Genomic DNA, 12037 nt, shown 5'->3' on the forward strand with positions numbered 1-12037 from the left:
GGCTTTTTCTCAGGGCTGAAATGGCTAGCACGAGAGGGCACAGTTTTTAAGGTGCTTGAAAGTAGGAACAGAGGAGATGTCAGGAGTAAGTTTTTAACGCAGAGGATGGTGAGTGCGACGGTGGTGGAGGCGGTTACGATAGGGTCTTTTAAGATACTTAGTAAAACAGAGGGCTATGGATAACCCTAGGTAATTTCTAATGTAAGGACATGCTCAGCACAGCTTTGTGGGCTGAAGAGCCTGTATTGTGCTGTAGGTTTTCTATGTTTCTACGTTGAAGTGTTCAGTGAAATAATTCCAGAGGTTCAGGCAAGGGCGCATTTGGAATGCAAGAACAGAAAAAGAAGCCATTGCTCCAGCTCTTCTTACTATTCTTGCATGTGGGTAGAAAGTGGTTGACCATGCCTGAGGATTGTGGTGAGAATAAAGAGAGATAGTGTATTACAACTTTCAGATGTTTCTGCCCCTTTCCCCTTGTTCCTATAGTTTTGTATTAACATGTTTCTGACAATGACATACTGAGTTTTCAGAGTAAACACTGAGTATCAGATCAAACTGATTTTTTAAAATATCCTTTGATGTTAATAATTTAAAATTTTGCTATAACTGTTACTTTAAAATTCATGCACATTTTTGGTATTCTGCCCCTCCTTTCACATGGACCCATCTTTTTCACATTGTGATTGCAAATTAATTTAGTACTTTTATGTATTTTTGCATTGCTTCTCTGTGAATTGCAAAGTTATTGGAGTATTTGTTAGTTTTAGTACTTGTGCCTTTTGGAGCTTGCACATATTGAAGAAGAGAGCAACAATTTCCACTGGAGTCTTTGTAGAAAGGTAGATTTACAAAAATGTTGCCAGGAATTGAGGGCTTGGGTTAGAATGAATGTTTGGGTAGATTATTCCTTAGAATGTAGGATACCTTACGGAAGTGTATAAAGTCATAGGCACAGACAGTCTTTTTCTCATGGGAAGACAATCAAAAACTAGAATGTATAGGTTGAAAGTGAGAAGGGAAAGATATAAAAGGGACCTGAGGGTAACTTCACACAATGGGTGGTGTATACATGGAATGAATTGCGAGAGAGAGTATCTGAGGCGGGTAGAATAGCTACATTTAGAAAGTATGGAGTATTTGGATGGGAATAGCTCAGTGGCCAAATGTAGGCAAATGGACTAGCTTGACTGGCATGGACAAGTTGGGCTGAAAGGCCTGTTTCCGTGTTGTACTTCTCTTTGACTCAATGTCCTAAAGTGTTGTATTTCATAATAATCAGAATCAGGTTTATTATCACCAGCATGTGAGCAGCAGTTCAATGCAATACATAATCTAGCAGAAAGAGAAAAAAAAACATAATAGTAAATATGCAAGTAAATCATTTATGTATATTGAATAGATTCTTTAAAATATGCAAAAACAGAAATATTGTATATTAAACAAGTGAGGTAGTGTCCAAAGCTTCAATGTCCATTTAAGAATCTGATGTCAGAGGGGAAGAAGCTGTTCCTGAATCGCTGAGTGTGTGCCTTCAGGCTTCTGTATCTCCCACCTGATGGTAACAGTGAGAAAAAGGACATGTCCTGGGTGCTGGAGGTCCTTAACAATGGATGCTGCCTTTCCGAGTCACCACTCCCTAAAGGTGTCCTGGGTACTTTGTAGGCTAGTGCCCAAGACAGAGCTGACTAGATTTACAACCTTCTGCAGCTTCTTTCGGTCCTGTGCAATAGCCCCTCCATACCAGACAGTGATTCAGCCTGTCAGAGTGCTCTCCATGGTACAACTATAGGTTTTTGAGTGTATTTGTTGACATGCCAAATCTCTTCAAACTCTATATTAAGTAATTGATCTAATATAGAACGGGAAAGGCAAAGGCTTAACAGAACATAGGAGGGTAAATGCTAGAGGATATGTCACTGAAGATACCAGAAGTTTATTGATGTCATGCCTATTTTACAATTATATTATGGGTGGGTTAAATTTTTTTCTGTGATGGGCAGCATTTGAAAGTCTTTGCTGGAACTGTAAATATACTGATTCAATTCTTAGGTCTACAGAAAGCTACCCAAGATAGTTGTTAGGTGCCAAGGATAATGTTGCTCCTTTTCTTGAAATTGACAGGAAGGTGAAAATTAGCCCTGATTTCCAAATTTGTCCCCTTTGACTTCATCCCACATATGTAACGTAAAAAGAATCGGTCCCAACACAGACCCCTGTGGAACAGCACTAGTCACCAGCAGCCAGCCAGAAAAGGCTCTCTTTGTTCTTGAAAGATCAATACTGTTGTTTCCACGATTTCTTCAGCCACTTCTTTCAGAACTCTGAGATGTACACCAGCTGGTCCAGGTGACTTATCTACCTTCATACTTTTTCAGTTACCCAAGAACCTTCTCTCTAGTTATGATAACTTCACTCACTTCATGACTCCCAACACCTGGAACTTCCACCATACTGTTAGTGTCTTCCACCGAGAAGATTGATGCAAAATACTTATTCAGTTCGTCCGCCATTTCATTGTCCCCTCCCCATAATTACCTCTCCAGCTCGTTTTCCAGTGGTCCAATATCCACTCTCACCTCTTATTTACAATTTTATGTATCGGAAGAAACTTTTGGTATCCTCTTTAATATTATTGGCTAGCTCACTTTTGTATTCCATCTTTATCTTCGTAATGACTTTTTTAGTTGCCTTCTGTTGGCTTTTTAAAGCTTCCCAATCCTCTTTCTCCCACTATTTTTTGCTCTATTTTATGCCCTCTCTTTGGCTTTTATGCTGGCTTTGACTTCTTATGTTAGCCACAGTTGTGTCATTTTTCCTTTATAATACCTCTTCCTCTTTGGGATGTATATATCCTATGCCTTCTGAACTCCTTCCAGAAATTCCAGCCACTGTTGCTCTGCTGTCATCCCTGCTAGTGTTCTATTCTAATCAATTCCAGCCAACTCCCCTCTCACGCCTCTGTAATTCCCTTTACTCCACTGTAATACTGATACATCTGACTTTAGCTTCTCCTTTGCAAATTTCAGGGTGAGTTTGATTTTATTATGATCACTTGCCACTAAGGGTTCTTTTACTTTAAGGTATCTAATCGATTCTGGTTTATTGCGCAACACCCAGTCCAGAATAGCTGATCTTCTTGTGGCTTAACCACAAGCTGCTCTTAAAAAAACACCTCGTAGACACTCTAAAAATGATTCCTCCTGGAACCCAGTACCAAGCTGATTTTCCCCAGCTACCTGGATATCATAGCAATTGGAATCTGGTTTAGGCTGTTTTTCTAATTGAGCTTATCAATTTTGTTAGTTTTTTTTTCAGTCTTGGTCTGTCCTGTGTTTTGTGATATCACACTGGAGGAAATATCGTATCATTTCTTAATGCATGCAGTACTAAATGACAATAAAAGAGGACTGCGTGTCTTCATAATCTAAATTCCAGTCAAAGTCCCAAAGTATTCTGATTAGCTGCACTGATAAGTTCTGCAAATAGACATTATTTTTCAACTTTAAGTATCTCTCAAATATCTGAAGACAGTCAAATCTAGCTTCCTTCATCCTTTATTTTAATCACATATTTGCTGGCAATAGTGGCTTCAGATGCCTAAACTAATTTGTAGAATTTCCCTTTGTAACTACTCCCACTGCTTCCTTTTAATATATTCATAGGAGCCTACCTCTTTGACCAAGCACTGACCTGATATCTCCTTTCTGCCTCACTATAAATTTTTGAATAATGCTGCCTATATGAAGCATCTTAAGATATTTTACTATGTTAGAGATGCAATATATACATGCACTGGTTCTTATCTGAGTGCATTCTTAATTTAAGACTCCAGACTCCTCTTGGTAGATTTCCATTCAAGGGCAAATCTGGAACAGGCGAGAAAACCTCAATCACTCCTTCCTTTCATTGCTGATTGCTCCATGCAGCCACCAAACAAAAGCTGCAAATTGCTTCTGTTGTTTTATTGGCAGTATGCGAGGAGCCTGTGGTCTTTGCATTCATTTGAACTCACAAGGCCCCTGATTAATTTGTCGTTAATAGCTTGTGTGATCTGTTTACTTCTGCACAGATAGACATGTGGCATTTTGTTGGCATTTTTTTTGGTTTTGCCAAAGAAATCCATCCGGAGAATCAGATTTCAGATAATGATTAAATGCCAGGGAGCAGTTAGAGAAAATAAAAGAAACTGCTAGTAGTATGGGCAGTTTGTCTAATGAACGAAGTTTTAAAGGTATACTGATATGCACTAAAGTAAGAAAAGTGAGTGATGATGATTTAAACATGGGATCCTAAGTGATCTTGGCAAGATGGATGTTGAGTGAATGTTCCCTTTTGCAGGAGATTTTAGAACTGGGGAGTTGCCTGCTTAAGACATAGATAGCAACACACATAAAAGTTTCTAGTGAACGCAGCAGGCCAGGCAGCATCTCTAGGAAGAGATACAGTCGACGTTTCGGGCCGAGACCCTTCATCAGGACTAACTGAAGGAAGAGCTAGTAAGAGATTTGAGAGTGGGGGGGGGGGAGATCCAAAATGACAGGAGAAGACAGGAGGGGGAGAGATGGAGCCAAGAGCTGGACAGGTGATTGGCAAAGGGGATATCAGAGGATCATGGGACTTCCTCGTGTAAGACATAGATGATGCATTTTCTCCTTGGAGTGGTGCACATCATTGAAACTCCCTTAAGGAGCACTGTAAACTGAGTCTTTTAACCGTTTTAGATTGATAGGCAAGGGGTTGACTGTTTACTGTCAGAAAGCAGGATTGTGATGTTGAGATTAGCCATTTAGGGCATCACGGTGAAGTAGCGCTTAGTGTAATGCTTTGCAGTGCCATTGATTGGAATAACGGGGTTCAGTTCCCACCACTGTTTTGGAAATGGTAAGTTCTCCCCATGACTGCATGAGTTTCTTCCAGATGCTCCGGTTTCCTCCTTAATCCTTCCAAATTCTAATGGTGTATGGCGTAGGGTCAGTAGGTTGTTGGCATGCTTTGTCAGTGCCTGAAGCATGGTGACACTTACGGGTTGCCCTCAGCACATCCCCAGACTGTGTTCCTCCTTAACACAAATTATACATTACACTGTATGTGTCAATCTACATGTAACAAATAAAGCAAATCTTTAATCAAATAAGAGTGATCTACTCCTTCTGATTTGTATTTTTATAAGAATTAGTTCTAAATAGATACGAAGGATTTGCCCTACAACATTGTCTAGAAAGCTATTATTGATTTCTGGAGTCTTTGGCACCTTTACGCTTATTTTATCCTTAAGCCTTAATGTGGTTACCCTGGATTTTCTTGGGGAAAAGTGCTTTGTCTGGATTTCTGATTGTTACTTATAGGCTTGCTGTTCCTCTCATTACTAGAACACAGAGTGGTGGGCACAGGTGTGAAAGCAGTCCCAGTTTAGACTATTATAAAATGCACAATTTGCTGTGGGTTTGATTTTCACTTTACTTCCATGTGGTGATCATGTATCAAGAAAAGTTGTAATTTTACTTTGATGTAGTTTTACTTTGATGCAGTTTTCCAGGTGCAAGTCTCCAAGATATATCCTTTGAAAGCTAGCAAGCCCAAGTTCTTTTCAGCTGACACAAGGAGTCAACTTTATAATGTTTTCTGCATACCTGTGATAGTAGAATGATAACTTTGAGTGTCAATCATTAGAAAGAACTGCTTTCTGATTTATATTCTGTTTATTTTCTACTTTTTTCTTCTCATTCTCCTTTTCCCTTTTTTCCACTCTTCAGTAATTTTGTCAGAAGTTAGTGATTTTAACTTTGAACTATGAGGTGTATTATAATACTTTAATACTTATTTTTTCAGCTTGCTCCAACTAGAAACAGTTCTATAATTAAGTCAATGCAGTTTATCAAAAATCCTGTTAAAACCTGTGATAAGGTCTACACCTTGATTCAGAGCCTGACATCCCAAATTAGGCAGAGGATGGAAGACCCTAAATCAGCTGGTAAGCTATTTCATTTACATGCAGTCAACAACGAAGAGGATGATAATATGGAAACAAAATGATGAGAACTTTTGTTAAAAAGCATTAGGAAAGCAAATTAAGTGCTTGAGTAATAATAAAAGTGTAGCATATGTAATAACAACTCATTTGAAAATGTATCACTTTGTAGATTAATGACTAAAATACTGGTTCTGTATTGCTATTATAACTCCAGTGATCCAGGTTCAGTTCTGCCGCTAGCTGTAAAGAGTTTGTACATTCTCCCTGTGATTGTGTGGGTTTCCTCTGGGTACTCTGATTTTCCTCCCACATTCCAAAGGTTTTAGGATTAGTCATGTGACTAATTGGCTGCACAACCTTGTTGGGTTGGAATGAACTGTTAATAAGGAGTTGAATGGCTAAAAAAGTTGAGAGAGCGTGAGTAAAGAGTAATTACCCAAAACAGAGGAGCATAGAAATGAGTTCAAAGACAAAATAATGCCAGTATGAGAAAAACAAAGCAAAAACAGTAATGTGGAATCAGCAGTAATCTGCAGCATGTGCATCACACAGATCATGCTGATGATATTTCTGAAATCTTCCATTTCTGAGTAAATAAATAGAGAATGAATGTGAGAATCTCTGATGGAGAGGTTAACTGATACAAGTAGTGGTAAAGTTATATGTTGGGGAGGCATAAATAGGAGTTGAACAAAATCAGAAATGAAAGTGAAATGGCATTTAGTTTGTGGTGTGGGGGTTAGTTTTGGATGGGAGATGTGGAAAATGTAAGTTACAAGACTGCAATAAATGATGATTTAAAATTGAATTCAGTGTACAGTCCTGAAGGCTGTACTCTGCCATTTGGAACTTGAAATGCAGTTCCTCGGGCTTACATTGTGCTTCATTTAAACAATGGAAGAGGCTGAAATGGGAATATGCAATATTTAGCAGTTAATGAAAAAGAACGATGGGTATAGGAAAATTAAAATAAAAGCGAAGTGCTGATCAGACAGCAGCTGTGGAAAGAGACAAAGGATTTTGACCTGAAGCATTCACTGTTTTTCACTTTCCACAGATACCAGCATTTTGGTTAATTTTTGGGATTACCAATCTTGGAAATGGTAAAAATGCATCATGTACTTGTAAAAAATGCATTGGTTTACTCATGTCCTTAAAGAAAAAAATGTCTGCCATTCTTGCCTTATCTGGATCATGTGTGATTCCAGACTTACTGATGAGATTGACTCTTAATTATTTCTTCAGCTTGTGGGCATTTAAGGATGGAGAATAAATTTTGCCACTGTCAGTGAGTGAGGTCTCTGTCGGTCAGGGTCGACCGTGGATGTTGCATCCTAGCTGTCTAGATACGCAAGCCTGGACAGTACAATATGGAGAGCAAGCTGTTGCCCATGTAACAAGCTGCCCCTCTCCACATATCTGATGAACCCAAAGGAACGGCAGAGAGCAATACAGTTTGGTACCAGCAGCTTTGCAGAAGATGCCAGTCCGGTGTTGAACTCAACACAGTAGTGCCTTAGGGACTCCAGCTCCAGATTTTCCCTCGGGGCTTATTCCTGAATTCTTCCCTGTGAGTGGGTAAAGCTGAAAGGCAGTAGAGGTTTGACACCAGAGTTGTCCTTCTCCTAGGTGGCTGACGAGCCCCTTCTGCCTGAAGCGACTGCCTTTGCCCCTTCTCCTATCAGTAGAAACAGTTCCGCAAGGCTTAGTAGCTCAGCCACTTGTGAAGACCAGAAGCTACACTTGGTTGTCAGAAGCTATTTGAGACGCATGCCATTGGGAACAGTTTATAGGCAGTGGGAGCTTGTCCTCATTACCATCCCCAGCTATAATAACCTTAAGGAAACACTGTCAGCGACATCCAAGTTGAAGTTTTTATACAGTGTTCTCAAAATTCATTAGTGATACTTTTTTCTTTTCATCTTTGAACATTGAACAATGGAATAAATGCTTTCTTTGCAATTACAGACATTCAGCTTTATCATAGTGAATCACTTGAATTGATGCTTAGACGATGGGCTAAATTAGAAAAGGATGTCAAAATGAAGAATGGTCGATATGATATAAGTAAAATTCCTGATATCTATGACTGCATAAAATATGATGTTCAGCACAATAGTTCCTTAAAACTGAATGATACAATGGAACTGTATCAGTTATCAAAATCACTGGCTGACATTGTCATACCTCAGGTAATTAGCAACTTTTTACTGATACGGTTATTTTGTTACTTCCCATTAACATTTATTTCCCCTTGTTTGCTAGTTTTCTCTCCCATGGGTTACTGTATATTCTAAATTTGTCATTTTTCATCATGATAAGAATTTACATGAGGTAATTCTTTTAAATACGGTCCAAATAGGGAAAGCAATTTTGGTGCCACATCTTTGAAAACGGGTAAAATAAATGGTTAATGGATAAAACCCTCACGTCTTTATCCAATGGAATTAAAGTGCTCACAGGATATATCTGAAATACCTTTTGAAACATGAAGATGGCAGTGCTGGCTGGCTACCATCTGGAAAATTTTAAGTTTCTTGAAATATATGTCATAGATTTTGTATTAGCAGACTTGTTCAATTTTGAATTAACACTTCTTAAAAAGGTTCTTAGATTTTTTTTGTGATGATTAATATCTTTTTTAGGAATACGGTATTACGAAGGATGAGAAATTGGATATTGCCAAAGGGTATTGTACTCCTTTGATTAGAAAAATTCGTTCCGACTTACAGAGAACGCAGGATGATGACACCGTTAATAAGCTCCATCCACTGTAAGAGCTTCTTTACAATAATCCATTAATGAAAGTGTAAATCTTTTAGAAAATACCGATTTTTTTTTCAAATCCTTTCCACATGAGTATTATCAGAAAACCAGCACTTTGTTAATAGACATGTCATGTTAATATGGATTCTTTTGCTGTTTAAATGATTGAACTTGGCTTCACAATTCATTTTAATTAATTGGCTAATTGAGAAGCAGGAAGATAGCTGATGGTTTAGATTTTAAGGGGGATATTCTCTGAAATATTTAGGCCAGAGCTTTATTTGACGCTCCCTTGCACGCTTTCCATCCCTGCTGGGTTGAGTGTCGAGCTAGCAACTCGGTCTCGTAAAAATAAGAAAGCCTGCTAAAAAAAACGCCTTTGTGACGGGGCCCCGATGACTCCACTCAGAGTTAAGGGTCGTCGTCGTCTCCTCCTCCTCCTCCTCCTCCTCCTCCTCTTCCTCCTCCTCTTCCTCCTCCTCCTCGTCCTCCTCCTCGTCCTCCTCCTCCTCGTCCTCCTCCTCGTCCTCCTCCTCGTCCTCCTCCTCGTCCTCCTCCTCGTCCTCCTCCTCGTCCTCCTCCTCGTCCTCCTCCTCGTCCTCCTCCTCGTCCTCCTCGTCCTCCCAAGTTTATGAAACAATTTAAATGCAGCAGTGATTAGGAGATAACCCTTAAATTATTTGAGAACAGGGTGAATGAGAAATGAGATGGTCCTAGGAAAGTAAAGCTTTGGATGAGCTGAAATTTATGGCAATGGAATGATAGCTAGACAGTGTTGAAAAAGGCATTATAAAAGTCACAAGGCAAGAACATTTGGTCCTACATGAACTGAGGGATAATGCTACAGAGGTTGGATTTACGAATTGTGGAATACTTGATGTAAGAAGCTTAAGTCAGATTCCAAGTGAACACTGAGTGGAAATGGAATCAAAGAATTTATACATATTGGACATGTTCTAAAGATCATAAGACATTGGAGCAGATTTAAGCTATTTGGCTCATTGAGTCCGTTCTGCCATTCCATCAAGGCTGACTTATTATCCCTTTCAATCCCATTATCCTCTCTTTTCCTCATAAGCTTTGATGCCCTGACTAATCAAGAACATAGCAACCACTGCTTTAAATATTATCAGTGACATGGCCTCCACAGTCGTCTGTGGCAAGAGATTCCACAGATTCACCACCCTCTGGCTAAAGAAATTACTCCTTATCTCAGTTCTAAGTGGATGTTCCTCTGTTCTGAGGCTATGCCCTCCGGTCCTAGACTCACCCACCATAGAACACATCCTCTCCACGTCCACTCTATCTAGGCCTTTCAGTATTCAATAGATTCCAATCAGACTTCCCCTGCTGCACCCACTTTCTTTTAAACTCCTGTGAGTACAGGCCCAGAGTCATCAACTGGTCCTCATTCATTTCTGGAATCATTCTCATGAACCTCTTCTGGACCCTTTCCAATGCCAGCACATGTTTCCATAGATAAGGGGCCCAAAACTGCTCACAATACTCCAAATGCAGTCTGACCAACGCCTGCTCACAATACTCCAAATGCAGTCTGAGCATTACGTTCTTGATCTTGTATTCTAGTCCTCTTGAAATGAATGCTAACATTGAATTTGCCTTCCTTACCGCTAACGGAACCTGCAAGTTAACCTTCAGGGAACTCTACACAAGGACTCCGAAGTCCATTTTTACCTCTGAAATTTGAATTTTCTCTGCTTCAAAGCTAGTCTGTGCCTTTATTCCTTCTACCACTATGAATGACCATACACTTCCCCACACGATTCCATCTGCCAGTTCTTTGCCCATTCTCCCAATCTGTCGAAGTCCTGCAGATTCTCTTCCTCAACACTACCTGCCTCTCCACGTATCTTTGTATTGTCTGCAAATTTGACCACAAACACATTGATTCCAGCATCCAAATCATTGACGTATAATTTCAAAAGAAACGGTACCAATACTGAAACCTGTGGAATAGCACTAGTCAGTGACTGCCCACCAGAATTGACCACTTTTATTTCCACTTTTTGCCTCCTGCCAGTCAGCCAATCCTCTATCCATGCTAGTATCTTTCCTGTAATATCATGAGCCCTTGTTATAAACCATCTTCATGTGTGACACCTTGTCAAATGCATTCAGGAAATCCAAGTACACAACATACGCTGGCTCTCCTTTGTCTGTTATTCCATCAGGTTTGTCAAGCAATGTATCCCTTAAGGAAACCATGGTGACTTTGGCCCACTTTATTATGTGTCTCTAAGTATCCCAAAACCTCATCCTTAATAATGGGATCCAACATCTTCCCAACCACTGAAGTCAGACTGACTGACCTATAATTTCCTTTTTTCGTTTCTTAAAGAGTGCAATGACATTTGCAATTTTCCAGTCTTCTGGAACCATTCCAGAACCTATTACTAATGCCTCCACAATCTCTTCAGCTTACCTACCTTCAGATCTTTCAATTTCCTAAATATTTTCTCTTTGGTAATAGCAACTGCACTCACTTCTGTCTGCTGACACTCAAATTTCTGGCATACAGCTTGTACTTCCCACAATGAAGACTGGTGCAGAATACAGGTTTCCCCCGCCATCCGAAGGTAGAGCGTTCCTATGAAACGGTTCGTAAGTCGGAAGGTCGTAAAGCGAAGAAGCAATTACCATTTATTTGTATGGGAAAAATTTGTGAGCGTTTGCCCAAAAATAACCTACCAAATCATGCCAAATAACACATAAAACCTAAAATAACAGTAACATATAGTAAAAGCAGGAATGATATGATAAACACACAGCCTATATAAAGTAGAAATACTTCTCTACAATCATTGCATGCACTGTTCTCCGTAGCGAAAATCTCACGCAAGCGCTTTTGGCAAAAACACAGCGCAAGCGCTCTCCAGTAACCTTTAAGTTATGAAGCTGCCAAATCATACCAAATAACACATAAAAATACACAGCCGATATAAAGTAGAAATAAACATCTCTGGGAAGAGGTGCAGTCGACGCTTCAGGCCGAGACCCTTCGTCAGGACTAACTGAAGGAAGAGTGAGTAATCCCTTACTCACTCTTCCTTCAGTTAGTCCTGATGAAGGGTCTCGGCCTGAAACGTCGACTGCACCTCTTCCTAGAGATGCTGCCTGGCCTGGTGCGTTCACCAGCAACTTTTATGTGTGTTGCATGAATTTCCAGCATCTGCAGAATTCCTGTTGTTAAAGTAGAAATAATGTGTGTACCGTGTAGTATCACTTACCGGAATTGGGAAGACAGCGCCGTGCACACTGACGATGGTTTGTTAGGCTGAA

General features: G+C 39.8%; 1 protein-coding gene across 9 annotated transcripts in view; it reads left to right on the plus strand.

Moving 5' to 3' along the window:
* ppip5k2 (diphosphoinositol pentakisphosphate kinase 2) overlaps positions 1-12037 on the plus strand; it is a 113581-nt gene that overhangs the window by 45533 nt on the left and 56011 nt on the right. For all 9 annotated transcript variants that reach the window (XM_072281338.1, XM_072281344.1, XM_072281342.1 and 6 more), the window contains 3 exons: positions 5830-5971; positions 7940-8163; positions 8617-8744. In XM_072281338.1, the coding sequence (XP_072137439.1) occupies positions 5830-5971; positions 7940-8163; positions 8617-8744 (494 nt within the window). The remainder of the gene's footprint in view (positions 1-5829; positions 5972-7939; positions 8164-8616; positions 8745-12037) is intronic.

Source organism: Mobula birostris, chromosome 17 (assembly GCF_030028105.1).
Source record: "Mobula birostris isolate sMobBir1 chromosome 17, sMobBir1.hap1, whole genome shotgun sequence".
Taxonomy (NCBI): Eukaryota; Metazoa; Chordata; class Chondrichthyes; order Myliobatiformes; family Myliobatidae; genus Mobula; species Mobula birostris.